The sequence below is a fragment of the Eptesicus fuscus genome, chromosome 24 (genome assembly GCF_027574615.1).
Source record: "Eptesicus fuscus isolate TK198812 chromosome 24, DD_ASM_mEF_20220401, whole genome shotgun sequence".
In the NCBI taxonomy this organism is placed as follows: domain Eukaryota; kingdom Metazoa; phylum Chordata; class Mammalia; order Chiroptera; family Vespertilionidae; genus Eptesicus; species Eptesicus fuscus.
Window position 1 is genome coordinate 12229871 of NC_072496.1, and position 14039 is coordinate 12243909.

Sequence of the window (14039 nt, forward strand, 5' to 3'; positions counted from 1 at the left end):
GGAGCGAGGGCGGGCAGACGAGAGGGCGGGGTCACTCCCGGGAGCCGGACTTGGAGGCCCGGCGGCGGCGTGCGGTCCGAGCAGGCTTCGCCCGTCAGGCCGCCGCGTCTTCTCGCTTCCCCGTGCTGCGCAGGGTTCGCCCAGTGGCGCTGCGGGCGGAGGGCCGGCCGCTGAGCACAGGTGAGGACACGGCGGGAGGCCGGCGGGGGCCCTTTGTGCGGTCTGGGCGGCCCCGAGGGCGCGCGGGCTCCGGCTGGACCTCCAGGTGCCTCACCCCGCATCTCCGCGGCCGAGTCCGAGCCGACGCGTCGCCGTCCCCGTCCCCCCGCTCCCCCGCCCCGGCCAGGCCGCCGAGCGGACCCGGCACCGCGGCGGGGACGTTCTGGCTCGGCCGGGCCTGGGCGCCCCGAGGGCGGGCCTTGCGCCCCCGGGCGGCCCCTTCGGGTGCTCGCGCAGGCCGGCGCCCACAGGGCCCGCCTTCCTCCTCCGCCTCCTCCCCTCCCCTCCTCCTCCCGCTCCCCTCCGTTCTCTGCCGAGAGGCGTTGCCGGGATCTGGGTTCGGGAAGAAAGACCTTCGTGGGGAGGAAGCTGTGCCCTGCCGTCGCGGGGGTGCGAGGGCGGGGTTGATGGACTGGACAAGGGGACGCCTCCGAGGAAAGTGAGGGTGCAGAGACGTACGGTCTTCGTCTAAAAGCACTTGTGATGCTTCCAGGATTCGATGATGAGTTAAACCCCAAATGGCCATCTTCACGAAATAGCCTTCATTCATCAGGCTCTTGCAGAATACTCGTGTTCAGATGAAAGTCTTAAAGCGTCTATTCTATTTATGCACAGGGAATATAGTCGGTAATACTGCAATAGCTATGGGTGGTTTTAGGCGGCTTTAGAAATATCGGGGGAACACTTTGTGAAGCATACGATTGTCTAACCACTGTGCTGTGCACAATATTGAATGTCAACTGAAATTGAAACAATTTTTAAACGTGTTTTTAAAGTATATTTGTGTATCATTCCTTAAACCTCTTGAGTTCCAAGAAGGTCCTTTAGCTTCCGGGGGGGGGGGGGGGGATGTTTTAGTGCATAAAACTCTAGGATTCCTTGCTCATCAAACAGGTGACCTGCGCGCTGGAGTTACTAGTATACAGTGAATGTTGCGCTTATGTGAAGCCACAAAGTAAACACGATAAATTTTACCAAAACAACAGAATAGCGTTTATATTAAGATAAGATGGGTATGATGTGGAATGAGAAGCGAAAATTTGTATCAAGTGCTTGATTTTATTTTTTATTTTTTTAAATATATCTTATTGATTTTTTTACATAGAGGAAGGGAGAGGGATAGAGAGTTAGAAACATCGATGCGAGAGAAACATCAAATCAGCTGCCTCCTGCACGCCCCCTACTGGGGATGTGCCCGCAACCAATGTACTTGCCCTTGACCGGAATCGAACCTGGGACCCTTCAGTCCTCAAGCTGACGCTCTATCCACTGAGCCAAACCGGTTTTGGCTTGATTTTATTTTTTTAAACTGGAACTTTCTGGTTTGCCCCTGGGAGTGGCCCTCAAGCTGGGGCCTCGGTTCTCTTTGCCCTGTTCCTTGTACTTAAATGGGAGAATGTGTAAGGCCCAGGGTCTAGCCTTATAGCCTTAGAGACCACACTGGAAGGAGTGTCACCAGAACCCGAAGGTGTTGGTGGTCATCTGTCGTCTTTTTTAATCTGTAATACTACTGTGAACTTGAAAGTGCTTTCTGTGCTTAAGTAAATGAAATCAAAACTAACAGGTATTTGAAACCTAACCTCATTAACATGGTGTCTCTTGAAGAAAGACCAGACCGAAAATTTAGCTCTTGGTACAACCTGCAAATAATCTGAAAAGGGGGTTAGAATTTCTTTAGTTTTGTTGTTAAAATGTAATCCGAAGAGTTCATTTGAAAATCCCAGATTTCTGGGTCTTTGAGAAAAATGAAAGGATCTGGCAGTACTAAGCCCGTACCACAGGCTGAAGGTGCGCACCTTCAGGGTGGATGCTTGACTCGATCCACTCGTGCCCATTCCCAGTCTAAATGATACAGTCCTTTGAATGTGTGGCCCCCGTTCTTGCAGTATTGGGTTTTTGAGCCGTCTTGCACACTTTATTTCATAAGTGTAAGTAAGCTCTTAAAAAAGAATGAGCTGACAACTTGTTTGATCTCTGGGGTGAAAGGTAGCATTTTCAAATAACAAATGATTAAGAGACTTGAGAAAGAATTCAAATGTGAACCTTTACTATGAAGGAATCTGTAGGAGTAATATATTATTAGAACTGTTAAAAGATGCTATGGTGTTCTAATGAGTACGAAGCCGAAAGAAGTGCTGTTACGTATTGTGTGTTACTAGCATTCACTGACTCTGCATTCGAAGTTAAGCAACTAAGAAAGAGAAGTAGACAGTGTATAAAATATTCACAACCAATTTCAAGTTGTGGCCATGCTTTTAATATTGTTTCGATCTGCTTAATTGGGGCCATGCTTTTAATATTGTTGCGATCTGCTTAATTTCTTCCAAAAAGTTTAACTTACAGAAGTTTAATACACCTTTAGCTTATAAATCCTTTGAAGTGGTGTGCTTTAAGAGCACTGGATAAATCAGGCCAACCCACCGAAGAATTAACTCTTTTTTAATTATTATTAATCTGGATTTACAACAATTGAGTATTCAGGGGTTGGGATAGGTGAGGAACAGATATGGGTTATTTAACTAACAACTTCTGCTGAGTTATTCAGGGAATAAAGATCCTAAAATCTTTCTTAGGGTCAGTGACTATAACTGCCCTCCCTACCCCTTTGATTCTCTATATGGGACTCTAGACCCCCTGCTGAGCTGCCTGCTGAATCTCTGAAGCAACAAATTATAACTCAGAAATGTGACTTCTTGTTAATTCTGATTATCATAGTACCACTTACTGAGCTTAAGTATTTTTATGCCCAGCTGATGTGGCTCAGTGGTTGAATGTGGATCTACAAACGGAAAGTCATGGTTCGATTCCCAGTAAAAGCACATGCCCAGGTTTTGGAGCTTGATCCCTGGTAGGGGCATGCAGGAGGCAGCAAATCAATGATTCTCGTTCATCATTGATGTTTCTATCTCTCCCTCTCCCTTCCTCTCTAAAATCAATTTAAAAATATATTTAAAAAATAATTTTACATCAAAAGATTTCATGGCAGATTTCAATAAGCATAGATTAATAAGTGTTTCCCTTTTTATAATTTTACTGTCTCAATCTAGCAAGAAACATTTTGCTTTTTGTTAGGTTTCCTAAAAGACAGAAAAATGGAGGACTCAATGAATCAAATGCAACCCCTAAATGAGAAGCAGATAACCAATTCTGAAGATGGATATGTATGGCAAGTCACTGATTTGAATCGCCTCCACCGCTTCTTATGTTTTGGTTCTGAAGGTGGGACTTATTATATCAAAGAACAGAAGTTGGGCCTTGAAAATGCCGAAGCTTTAATTAGATTGATTGAAGATGGCAGAGGGTGTGAAGTGATCCAGGAAATCAAGTCATTCAGCCAGGAAGGCAGAACCGCCAAGCAGGAGCCCATGCTCTTTGCACTGGCCATTTGTTCCCAGTGTTCCGACATAAGCACCAAGCAAGCGGCATTTAAAGCTGTTGCTGAAGTGTGTCGCATTCCCACACATCTCTTCACGTTTATCCAGTTTAAGAAAGATCTGAGGGAAAGCATGAAATGTGGCATGTGGGGTCGTGCCCTCCGGAAGGCTATAGCAGACTGGTACAATGGAAAAGGCGGTATGGCCCTCGCTCTGGCAGTGACAAAATACAAACAAAGAAATGGCTGGTCTCACAAAGATCTGTTGAGATTGTCACATCTTAAACCCTCCAGTGAAGGTAAGCATAGCATCTTTAGTGTGGGGGTGGGGGGGTGCAGATATCGAATAAATGACAAATTTGTTTGATATGACAGTTGTGTAATTTCTAGAAATAGCCTGTCATTCTCAGAACATATTAATTAATTCAAATATGTTTAAGCCCAATCTGGAAACACCTACCACAGGCAATCCAGACATTAGTAATCAAGAACCAAATGACAGGTCGCCATGCTAACGAAAACTCATCCAAATGATGATGGACTATGAAAGCAGCCTGGATGTGTTCAAGTTGTTAGCAAAACAGCTCCTAGCCAGTAGGTGGCAGGTAGCCGGGCTCTGTAGCCCCTTCTCATTTTCCCCCTCCCTGCCTTCCTAGGACACATGTTCCATGGAACCTAAAGGCTGCCCGAAATAGTGCTCTGAACTTAACAATTCAGGATGTTAATTGTCTCCAGTCAACCAGGGAACATGGTAGCTTGGGCCAGTTTTTCTCTGTCTGTCGGAAGAGGTTTTTGAGAAGTTAGTTGGATCTAATTACTTAGTCTTTCTTAGAAGGAAATAAAAACTTTTGGTCAAGAATAAAGTGTGAACTTCCAGAAAAATCAACATGCCCAAAATTTTATTTTTTTTACACCAGAAGGGAAAGTTGAAAAAGACAGCCACTCATATGGTTCAGATTTCAGTTCTGCCCGTTGTTTTGTGTCCTGGCGCCAAGTAACTTAACCTTTCTGAGTTCCTGCATCTTCATCTATTAAAAAGGGAAGAGAGGGAGTGACCCTTCTGGTGACTAAATGTGATCGTGGATGTTCCTGATGGGTACCAACATCATATAAAGCAGAAGACATCACACAAAAGTCCATATTCTTGTTTCTTTTGAAAAATACATTTTTTTTGGCAGCACTAAGCAAATACTTAGCTAGAATATTTGTCAGGGCATACTCTTCAGTTCACCCTAGTCCTAACCACACTTTATTAAATCACATGGCCTATTCATTTATATATTTTACCCACCTTTTCCCCGTTGACCTTTGAATTTGATAATTCCATTCCTTTCCCCACCTTTTTGCAGAACTGTAATGTAGGGCTTAGAATAATCACACCATTTATTGACAGAGCGTAGGCTACAACCCAAATTTCCTCGGCCCCCCAATCCAAAGCTTATTTTAACTATTAAAAGAAAGTGTAGTAGGAAACAAATTACTTACCTTTTTTTTAATATTTGGCCTATAATACTTTCTCAGTTACTAAAAAATTATAAGTTACCTACCTGTCCACATCCACTTACCTCTACTATTCATACATGCATAATCAGCTAAAAGAGACAATTGAGTATGAAATTAATTGAGATCAGTACTTTTCAGAGGTGTTCTGAGATTATGGACCTAAGTCTGGCCCTGTCTATCAAAGTTTCTAATGCTGATGTCTCCAAAAATAAAGCTCTATAATGAAATGAAAATATGGGAGTTTGTAAAATATACATATATATTTTAAATTGATTTCAGAGAGGAAGGGGCAAGAGAGAAAAATATCAATGATGAGAGAGAACCATTGATTGGCTGCCTCCTGCACACCCCCCACTGGGGATTGAGCCCAAAACCCGGGCATGTGCCCTGACCGGGAATCAAACTGTGACCTCCTGGTTCATAGGTCAACCACTGAGCAACACCAGCCAGGCTAGGAGTTTTTCTTTCTCCAAAGTTTCCTATTGAAGCAGTGATGGAATAAGCAAAATTAGTTAACTGTGTTTGATTAAATGTTTGTTATATCATGCATAACAGCATCACAGATTAAAGAAGTTCATTCCTGGGTATCTACTTATGCCTTTCATATAATGCCTTTACATAAACATGTCTGTCTTTTACCTACTAATCCTACCTGCGTTTTCAATCTCTATTTTGTTAAAGGACTTGCTATTGTGACCAAATACATTACAAAGGGCTGGAAAGAAGTCCAGGAGTTGTATAAAGAAAAAGCACTTTCTGCGGAGACTGAAAAATTATTAAAGTATCTGGAGGCTGTGGAGAAGGTGAAGCGCACAAAAGATGAGCTGGAAGTCATTCATCTGATAGAAGAGCACAGGTTGGTTAGGGAACAACTTCTGACAAATCACTTAAAGTCTAGAGAGGTAAGTAAAGTGTAATATGTTACAGCATGTGGTTAAACAGTGACTTATGGTATGTATGAAAAAGATAAACTGTGGGTGCCTATATGTTCATTACAGAAAAACACCTAACAATGCCCACATGTAGTTGCATTCAATAGTGTCCAAGAACAAGTTAGTTTATTTGCTAAGACTTTGACCATTTTGCACAAATTTTTACTAAGAAATTGATCTGAACCCCCAAAGAAAGTCTTACAGAATATATTAATATTATTAATGATACAGGTATGTTTTACTGATTCATAATTTTCTGTTTCTGCCTGTTATTGCAATAGGTATGGAAGGCTTTGTTACAAGAAATGCCTCTAACTGCATTACTAAGGAATCTAGGAAAGATGACTGCTAACTCAGTGCTTGAACCAGGAAATTCAGAAGTATCTTTAGTATGTGAAAAACTGTGTAATGAGAAACTATTAAAAAAGGTAAGCATTCCCTTTATTAGCTACTACTGACTGAAAAAGTTGCTCCTAAATTTTGGAAATGCCATCAGCATATGTTTTAGGTGTTCTGAGATTTATCATACCAAGTTGCATTTTGACTCTGAAAGCTAAGATTAATATGTCCTGTTTTTCTCTTTTGTTGATGAAATACATTAGCTACAATAACAAATATCTAAGGCACATAACTGCCACTTTTCATTTGAAGTTTCACTTACTCTGTCTTCATCTTGTTTCTAGGCTCGTGTACATCCATTTCATGTTTTAATCGCTTTGGAGACTTACAAAACAGGGCATGGGCTCAGAGGAAAACTGAAGTGGCGTCCCGACGAAGACATTTTAAAAGCTTTGGATGCCGCTTTTTACAAAACATTTAAGGTGATGTTTTGATTTTTGTTTTAAAACAAATGGCCCAGTTAGGTAGGACTTGGTATCTTGTGCAAAAACACATTTTAAAGATATTAATAGTTTACATATTTTGATTACTCATTTGTTCCTATGAGAGTAATGCCCACTTTTCCATTTCAGTTCCACAAAGTACTGAAAATTCTAAAAGTTAGGCAAGAAAAAACAAAAGACATCCAAATTAGAAATCAAAAATTATCTCTGTTCTCAGATGACACGATCTTAAATGTAAAAAAAACTTAATCCATAAGAAACTACTAGAGCTAACAAACTCAGCAAAGTTGCAGGATACAAAACCCGTAGGCAAAAATCAGTAGTATCCAAAGGCTAAGAAAACATGTCCATTTAGCAATGAAAAGAATAAAAAACATAGGGATACATTTAACCTTTTGCACTCGGATGTCGAGTGTGACTCGACACGGTTAGCATTAGAATAAAGGAATTGAGAAAAAAGCAAGCGAGTGCAAAGGGTTAACCATGGAGGTGTAAGTCTTATATACTGAAAACTACAAAATATTGCTGAATGAAACTGAAGACATAAATGTAAGACATTCCATGTTTATAGTTTAAAGGACTTAGTATTAGTAAGATGACAGTACTACCCAAAGCAATCTACATATTCCATGGAATCCTTATGGCATGTTTTGCAGAAATAGAAAAACCTGTTCTAAAATTTATGTGGTCTTTAAGGGGACCTCCAAATAGCACAACCAGTCTTCTAAAAGGAGAACACAGCTTAAAGACTTACACTTGAAAACTACAGGTTCAAAATTTACTGCAAAGATGCAGTAATCACAACAGTGATACACATTAAGACAGAGCTAAAGACCAGTGAAATAGAAAACAGCGAAGAAATAAACTCTCACATCATGGCCAATTGATTTTTTTTCTTTTTTTTAATTAAATGTATTTTTTAATACAGTTTGCATACACTATATTAGTTTAAGGTGTACAACATTAGACATGTAATATACCTTACGAAGTGCTCACCCTAAGTCTGGTACCCTTCAGACACCATACATAATTATGACATTATTACTGTATTCCTTATAGTGTAGTTTACATGGTCCATTGATTTTTGACACGAGTATCAAAATAGTTCAATGGGGAATAGTATATAAATGGTGCTGGGGAAACTGGATATCCACATGCAAAAGAATAAAGTGGAACCGTTACTTTATACCATATAAAGAAATTAAAGTGGATCAGACCTATATTTAAGTGCTAAAACTATAAAATATAAACTTCTTAAAAAAAAGAGTAAATGCTTCAAAATATTGGACTTGGTAATAGTTTCTTAGACATGACACCAAAAGCATGGGCAACAAAAGAAAAAGATAAATTTGACTTCCATCAAAATATAAATCTTTTGTGCATCAAAGGATACTACCAAGAGAGTGAAAAGAGGCAGAAATAACAAGCAAGAATTGAAACTAGGGTATTGTTGGTACAGCCCTGTGGGAAAGTTTGGTGGTTCCTCCAAAAGTTAAGTGTTGAATTGCCAAACCATCCAGCCATTCTACCATTTACGTATATACCCAAACGAATTGAAAAGGGACTCAGATACTTTTACACAAGTATTCATAGGAGCTTTATTCAGGTAAAAACAGCCCAAGTGTTCAACAGGTGAATGGAGAAACAAAATGTGGTCCTAGTCAGCCTTACAAAGGAATGGAAATAGAAACATGCTACATGGATGAGCATGGATGAACCTTGAAAACATGGTGCTAAGTGAAATAAGCCAGACACAAAAGGTCAAGTGTTATATAATTTACCTTAAATGAGGTAGTCAGTAAGCAAATTAATAGAGACAGAAAGTAAAATAGAAGTTGCCAGGGGCTAGAGGAAGGGAGGAATGGGGAGTTATTTAGTAGGTACAGATTTTGTTTGAAATAATGAAAGTTTTGGAAACAGTGGTGGTTACATAACATTGTGAATGTACTTAATTTGTTTAAAATTTAATCTTAGAATTTCTTTGATTAAATTTAATGATTATCTCATTTGTTTTCTCTATAGACAGTTGAGCCAACTGGAAAGCGTTTCTTGCTGGCTGTTGACGTCAGTGCTTCTATGAACCAAAGAGTTTTGGGTAGTGTCCTCAATGCCAGCACCGTTGCCGCAGCGATGTGCATGGTGAGAACACTGAGGCAATTTACCATGTCTGCCATCCTAAGAAAATGTTTGCTGTGGGCCAGAACTGTAGACCTAAATAGGCTCAAGAATTAGGTTTCCACGTGTTTTTGTCAATTTGACATATTTGACACCATTTTATTTCATACTAGTGGCCCAGTGCATGAAATTCATGCATGGGGCGGTGTCCCTCAGCCTGGCCTGCACCCTCTCCAATCTGGCACCCCTTGGAGGATGTCCGACTGCCGGTTTAGGCCCAGTGGGATCGGGCCTAAACCGGCAGTCGGACATTTCTCTCGCAATCCGGTACTGCGGGCTCCTAACTGCTCACCTGCCTGCCTGTCTGATCGCCCCTAACCACTCTGCCTGACAGCCTGATCACCCCCAACTCCCCCCCCCCCCCCCGCCCACGCCACCAGCCTGCTTACCCCCAACTGCACCCCCACTGGACTGATCACCCACAACTGCCATCCCATCCTGGCCTGATCACCCACAACTGCCCTCCCCTCTTGGCCCTTAACCGCCTCTACCTCAGCCCCGCCACCATGGCTTTGTCCAGAAGAAGGTCCAGAAGGTCTCCTGGAAGGTCTCCCAGTCTAATTAGCATATTACCCTTTTATTAGTATAGATAAATATTTCATATCAGAAAGTAATTAAAAATAAGCGAAGTTTAAGTATATTGTGTGTATATACTTTGATATAGTTACTAGTATATATACTTAATATAATTAGGTATAGGCAGTATTATAAGTATGTTGAAAAAATATATCAATAGAAATTTTAATTTTATAACTAAAGGTCAAATATGTTTGAGGAAGTAGACAATGTTTAGGGAAACTATTAATAAATATGGAAGTTCAAAGATCAGAAACTAGTAACAGTAGTCAGGAGACTTCGGTTTCTGCCTGCCTGTCACTGGATAGCTATTAAATGAATCATGGATGAGCTTCTTAACTTCTCTGTGCCTGTATTATGTTACCTTCCGATATTAAATATGTATTCCTATTAATAAAATGAAAAGAATATATTCTATCTGCTTCAGAGGGTTGTTGTGAAAAGCAGTTTCTTTGTAAGAGTTTGTGAAAGTACTTTGAAAGCTGTCCTGTTACTGTCTAGATCCAAACCCCAGTGTACGTTTAGAAATAAAATAGGCATCACAGTGTGTTTCCTTTAAAGGTGATGTTTTATGAACTTCAAGTATGTGTTTATTTCTCCCAAATCTGAAAATTACTACCATTGCGTTTTTCAGGTTGTCTCACGAACAGAAAAAGATTCTCACATAGTTGCTTTTTCAGATGAGATGGTGCGATGTCCAGTAACTACAGATATGAGTTTACAACAGGTTTTAATGGCTATGAATCAGGTAAAAAACTATTTTATTATTTTATACTGTGTCATCATGGTTATTGCTGTCGTGCATGATATTAATGCATTGGTGAGAACAAATTGTTTCATCTCAATTTTTTTCATGAGCGTGAAATAAAATATCTACATAGGTTTTGGGAAGGCCTATGTATTGGCTCAAATCATAATGATAAAGTAAAAAATAGTACTTTTAAATATTTTATTATTTCATAGTGTTCTGGTGCACGATTCATGCACATTGTAAAGAAATCAATTAGAAGAAATATTTCAATATTGTTACTTGCCCTTTCTCTATAATAGAAGTGTCAACCAAATTCACAATCGACAAGGACAGTTCAAAACTGTTTGTGTGTGCGATTGGTGCCAGGGAGAGCTTTATATGTATTGCGCATGCGCAAGTCAACTTAGTCTTTTATATATGTAGATAATGGAAACTGTCTTATTCTTGTTTTTTGTTCTGAGTTAGATCCCAGCAGGTGGAACTGATTGCTCTCTTCCAATGATCTGGGCACAAAAGACAAATACAGCTGCTGATGTCTTCATTGTGTTCACGGATAATGAGACCTTTGCTGGAAGTGTCCACCCTGCTGTCGCTCTGAGACAGTATCGGAAGGTAACACAAATTCTGATACTCTTTCTCACCCCATAAAGTCTCAGTTCTGAAACATTCACTCTCCTTTTCCAAAAACAAGCTATGAATGTATACAACACCAGTAATGGACTCAGCATTACTTGAAAAGTATTGGCTACACCTATCTACACTAATAAAAGAGTAAGGTGCAAATTGACCATACCTTTGTGACGCCCACCAGCCAGTCAGGAATGAGTGTGCAAATTAATCCAACAAAGATGGTAGGTTAATTTGCATACTCAGGCTTTCCGCACCGCCCCAGCTGCTCTGGGCCTCTGGGCAGCGTGGGAAGGCGAAAAGGCGGCTCTGGCCGGAGCAAAGGTGGTGCCGGCAGCCAGGGGAAGGAAGGCCCCTTCTTGCATGAATCTTCTTGCATCGGGCCTCTAGTATATTTCCACTAGTTCCAGTTCTATACATTACTAAGAATATCCTTTATCAATGTTATTTTTTTAACGATTCAGTGTGTTCCTTGAAATATTAAGGTGTCATTTGTGATTTTTGTTAAAGGACTACATAAAGTTAAAGCTATAATCTGTGGTTTAAGTTATATGGATATTTCTGGGTTCTAATCCATGCTCTCCAATTGTGCTTTCTGAAATGAGTGAAATGTTCTATACCCACATGGTAACCGCTAGTCAGTGGGCTGTTGAGCTCTTGAAGTGTAGTTAGTGTGACTGGCAGTAGAAATAAAACTCGATGAAGAGTCTCAAAGCATGGTTTCCCTACCAGCATTACCTAACACCATGTTACAGATGCAAATCCTGGGATGCCGTGGGGGACCTGCTGAATCAGGAACTCTGTTGGGGCTGTGCTTTACAAGCCCGTAAGTTGGAGACCAACAAGTGGCAGAACAGAATTTGGAGTCAGGATAGCCTGGATTCTGAGTCCTGGTCTTTCTCTTCCTGACTGTGGACCTGAGCCTATTATTGAACTCTGATACATGCTTACCGTTAGGGTTGTCACAATAAATACACTAGGGAAATTCCTTAAAGAGCCCATTACAGTGTCTGACACTGAGTGCTGGTTGGTTTATATCAGAAACACAACTACTTTAACAACTCATAGCTATAGAGAACAAATTCTTACATGCCAAATGTTATACTTAGCAAAGTTAATAATCCTGGTGAAATATCTCCTTATATTAGTTCCACCTTCACACACGCTGCCCAGTGTTGACTATGTTGGTAAAAACAGCCTCAGCCCCTGAATATCCTGACAGGCTTGATAAGTAGAGTCCCCAGGTTGCTCAGGAAGGTGTTCTGTGGCCCACAGAACAAGTAACGTAGAACAGAAGCAGGAATTGCAGGCAGGTTGTTGACAAAATTTTATTGTCTAGTCTGAAGATCACAGTCGAGCCTTGAAAGATTGACAGATTTTATGTAGAGAGGGGAAAAGAACTTGTGATGGAAATCTGTGATAAAATTTAAAGTGTTAATTTTGGAGGTTATTTGCTTTTGCTTTCATACAACTTTTTTTTAATGTGTATTTTGATCTTTACCTACAGAAAATGAACATTCCAGCTAAGTTGATTGTTTGTGGAATGACATCAAATGGGTTCACCATTGCAGACCCAGAGGACAGAGGCATGTTGGATATGTGTGGCTTTGACACTGGAGCTCTGGACGTAATTCGCAATTTCACGTTGGATGTGATCTAACCATAAGCACCAGCACGATCCAAGCGGTCCATTGCCATTAGTGATCTCGCTAAAAATACGCAGCTACTTCCCAGCTAATCTTAATCCAATGAAAGATAAGATGATGGCATAGTATGTGTATAATGGAAAGTTTACCTTACCAAAAAAAGGAAAAACAAGATAAGCCCAAAGTTCGCTCTATCTACCAGCCTAGCTCCTGGGAAGTAGCTTCGGAATTCACTGTAGCTCCCTTTGATAGAGAGCTGGTAGACCCTGTAACATAGTCACACAGGTTTGCTTTGGTAAATAATCACATTTGTATTTAAACGAAGTAAGAGCCAAATTTGTAAGTAGTTCCATATCATGTCACTTGTTTGGAAAGTGCTTAAAGTTTTCTTAAATGTTTTCATTGGGAAAGGACAGCTTTGATAATGTCCATCGACTCTGAAATGCACTGGACCATTAACTGTGATGGCATATAAAACTCATCTGTAAAACAACAGCCAAGACATTAAATAATGAGTTTTGCAGATTCTTAAAGTTTTCTAAGGTCACATTAATAGCTTTCTTATTCAGTAAAAAAAGAGATTTTGTCTCATGTTTTATTTACACTTTACAGAATTATTACCATTAACCAGAAACACAACAGAAAGGACACCCCTGGGCTGGGGACTCTAAAGTTTGAGTCACCTGAGGAAGTCTGTGGAGCGTTTTGTTCTGGTGCGTTTTATTGCTGTGAGTTGAGGGTGTGACTTGACAGTTTCCTCCAACTCACAACAACATAGCCACACTTAGTCGTACTTTCTTTTTTTCATGCTCTTAAATGCAAGCAACATAAAATGGTTCAAGCATTTAACTCCCCCACTCATAATCTGAAAATGACAAATCTCAACTATAATTGGATTCACTTTTTCCTTACTGTAAAATCAATATTGTTCTAATTTTAACTCTTTTAGCCAATTGTACATGGGTTCTAATTGTAAGCATGTCAATGGCCTATTTCTTTGTTCGTTATTCATTGTGACAAAACATTCTTTCTTGATAGAGTAAAAATAAAACAGTAAAACAAGCTAGGTCTTTCAGGTTTGAAAGGCAATTTTTGAGTAGCATATTACCACTAACCAGTTTGTAAGAAAGTTTTTTTTTCTACTTTATTTGTGTATATTAAACTTCTTTTCATTACGCTAAAGTGCATTATTTTCTTGAGCAAATACTTTGTGGGGAGGTTTAACTTATTTAAATGCTAATAACTTTCCTTATAATTACATGGTTGTCTAGACTAACCCATAAAACTTCAATTTTTATGTATTTAAATAGTAATGGAGGACTTCTGGGGGATTTTCATAAACTCCTTATCACTCTGTAAAAAGACAGACTAGTAAATGTTCATTGTAGCATTTCA

General features: G+C 40.0%; 1 protein-coding gene across 3 annotated transcripts; it reads left to right on the forward strand.

Annotated features, from left to right (window-relative positions):
• The first annotated feature begins 7 nt into the window (after positions 1-7).
• On the forward strand, positions 8-13826 carry RO60 (Ro60, Y RNA binding protein). 3 transcript variants are annotated; one of them, XM_008149837.3, is made up of 9 exons: positions 8-180; positions 3292-3891; positions 5777-5997; positions 6309-6455; positions 6711-6848; positions 8892-9008; positions 10255-10368; positions 10837-10983; positions 12506-13826. In XM_008149837.3, the coding sequence occupies exons 2-9, from the start codon at positions 3312-3314 to the stop codon at positions 12656-12658; spliced, it is 1617 nt and encodes a 538-aa protein (XP_008148059.1). In that variant the 5' UTR covers positions 8-180; positions 3292-3311; the 3' UTR covers positions 12659-13826. The 3 variants fall into 3 exon arrangements, with proteins under 3 accessions (XP_008148059.1, XP_028013877.1, XP_028013878.1); XM_028158076.2 differs by lacking the exon at positions 3292-3891 and having other exon boundaries at positions 14-180; XM_028158077.2 differs by lacking the exons at positions 8-180; positions 3292-3891 and having other exon boundaries at positions 5888-5951.
• The last annotated feature ends 213 nt before the right edge of the window (positions 13827-14039 follow it).

What these genes read in the sequence shown, in the direction of transcription:
- RO60 (XM_008149837.3), top strand. Translation starts at nt 3,312, where the DNA reads ATGGAGGACTCAATGAATCAAATGCAACCCCTAAATGAGAAGCAGATA. An exon ending in ATGAGAAACTATTAAAAAAG is followed by an intron (nt 6,456 to 6,710) that starts GTAAGCATTCCC and finishes TCTTGTTTCTAG; the next exon opens with GCTCGTGTACATCCATTTCA. An exon ending in CTTTTTACAAAACATTTAAG is followed by an intron (nt 6,849 to 8,891) that starts GTGATGTTTTGA and finishes TTTTCTCTATAG; the next exon opens with ACAGTTGAGCCAACTGGAAA.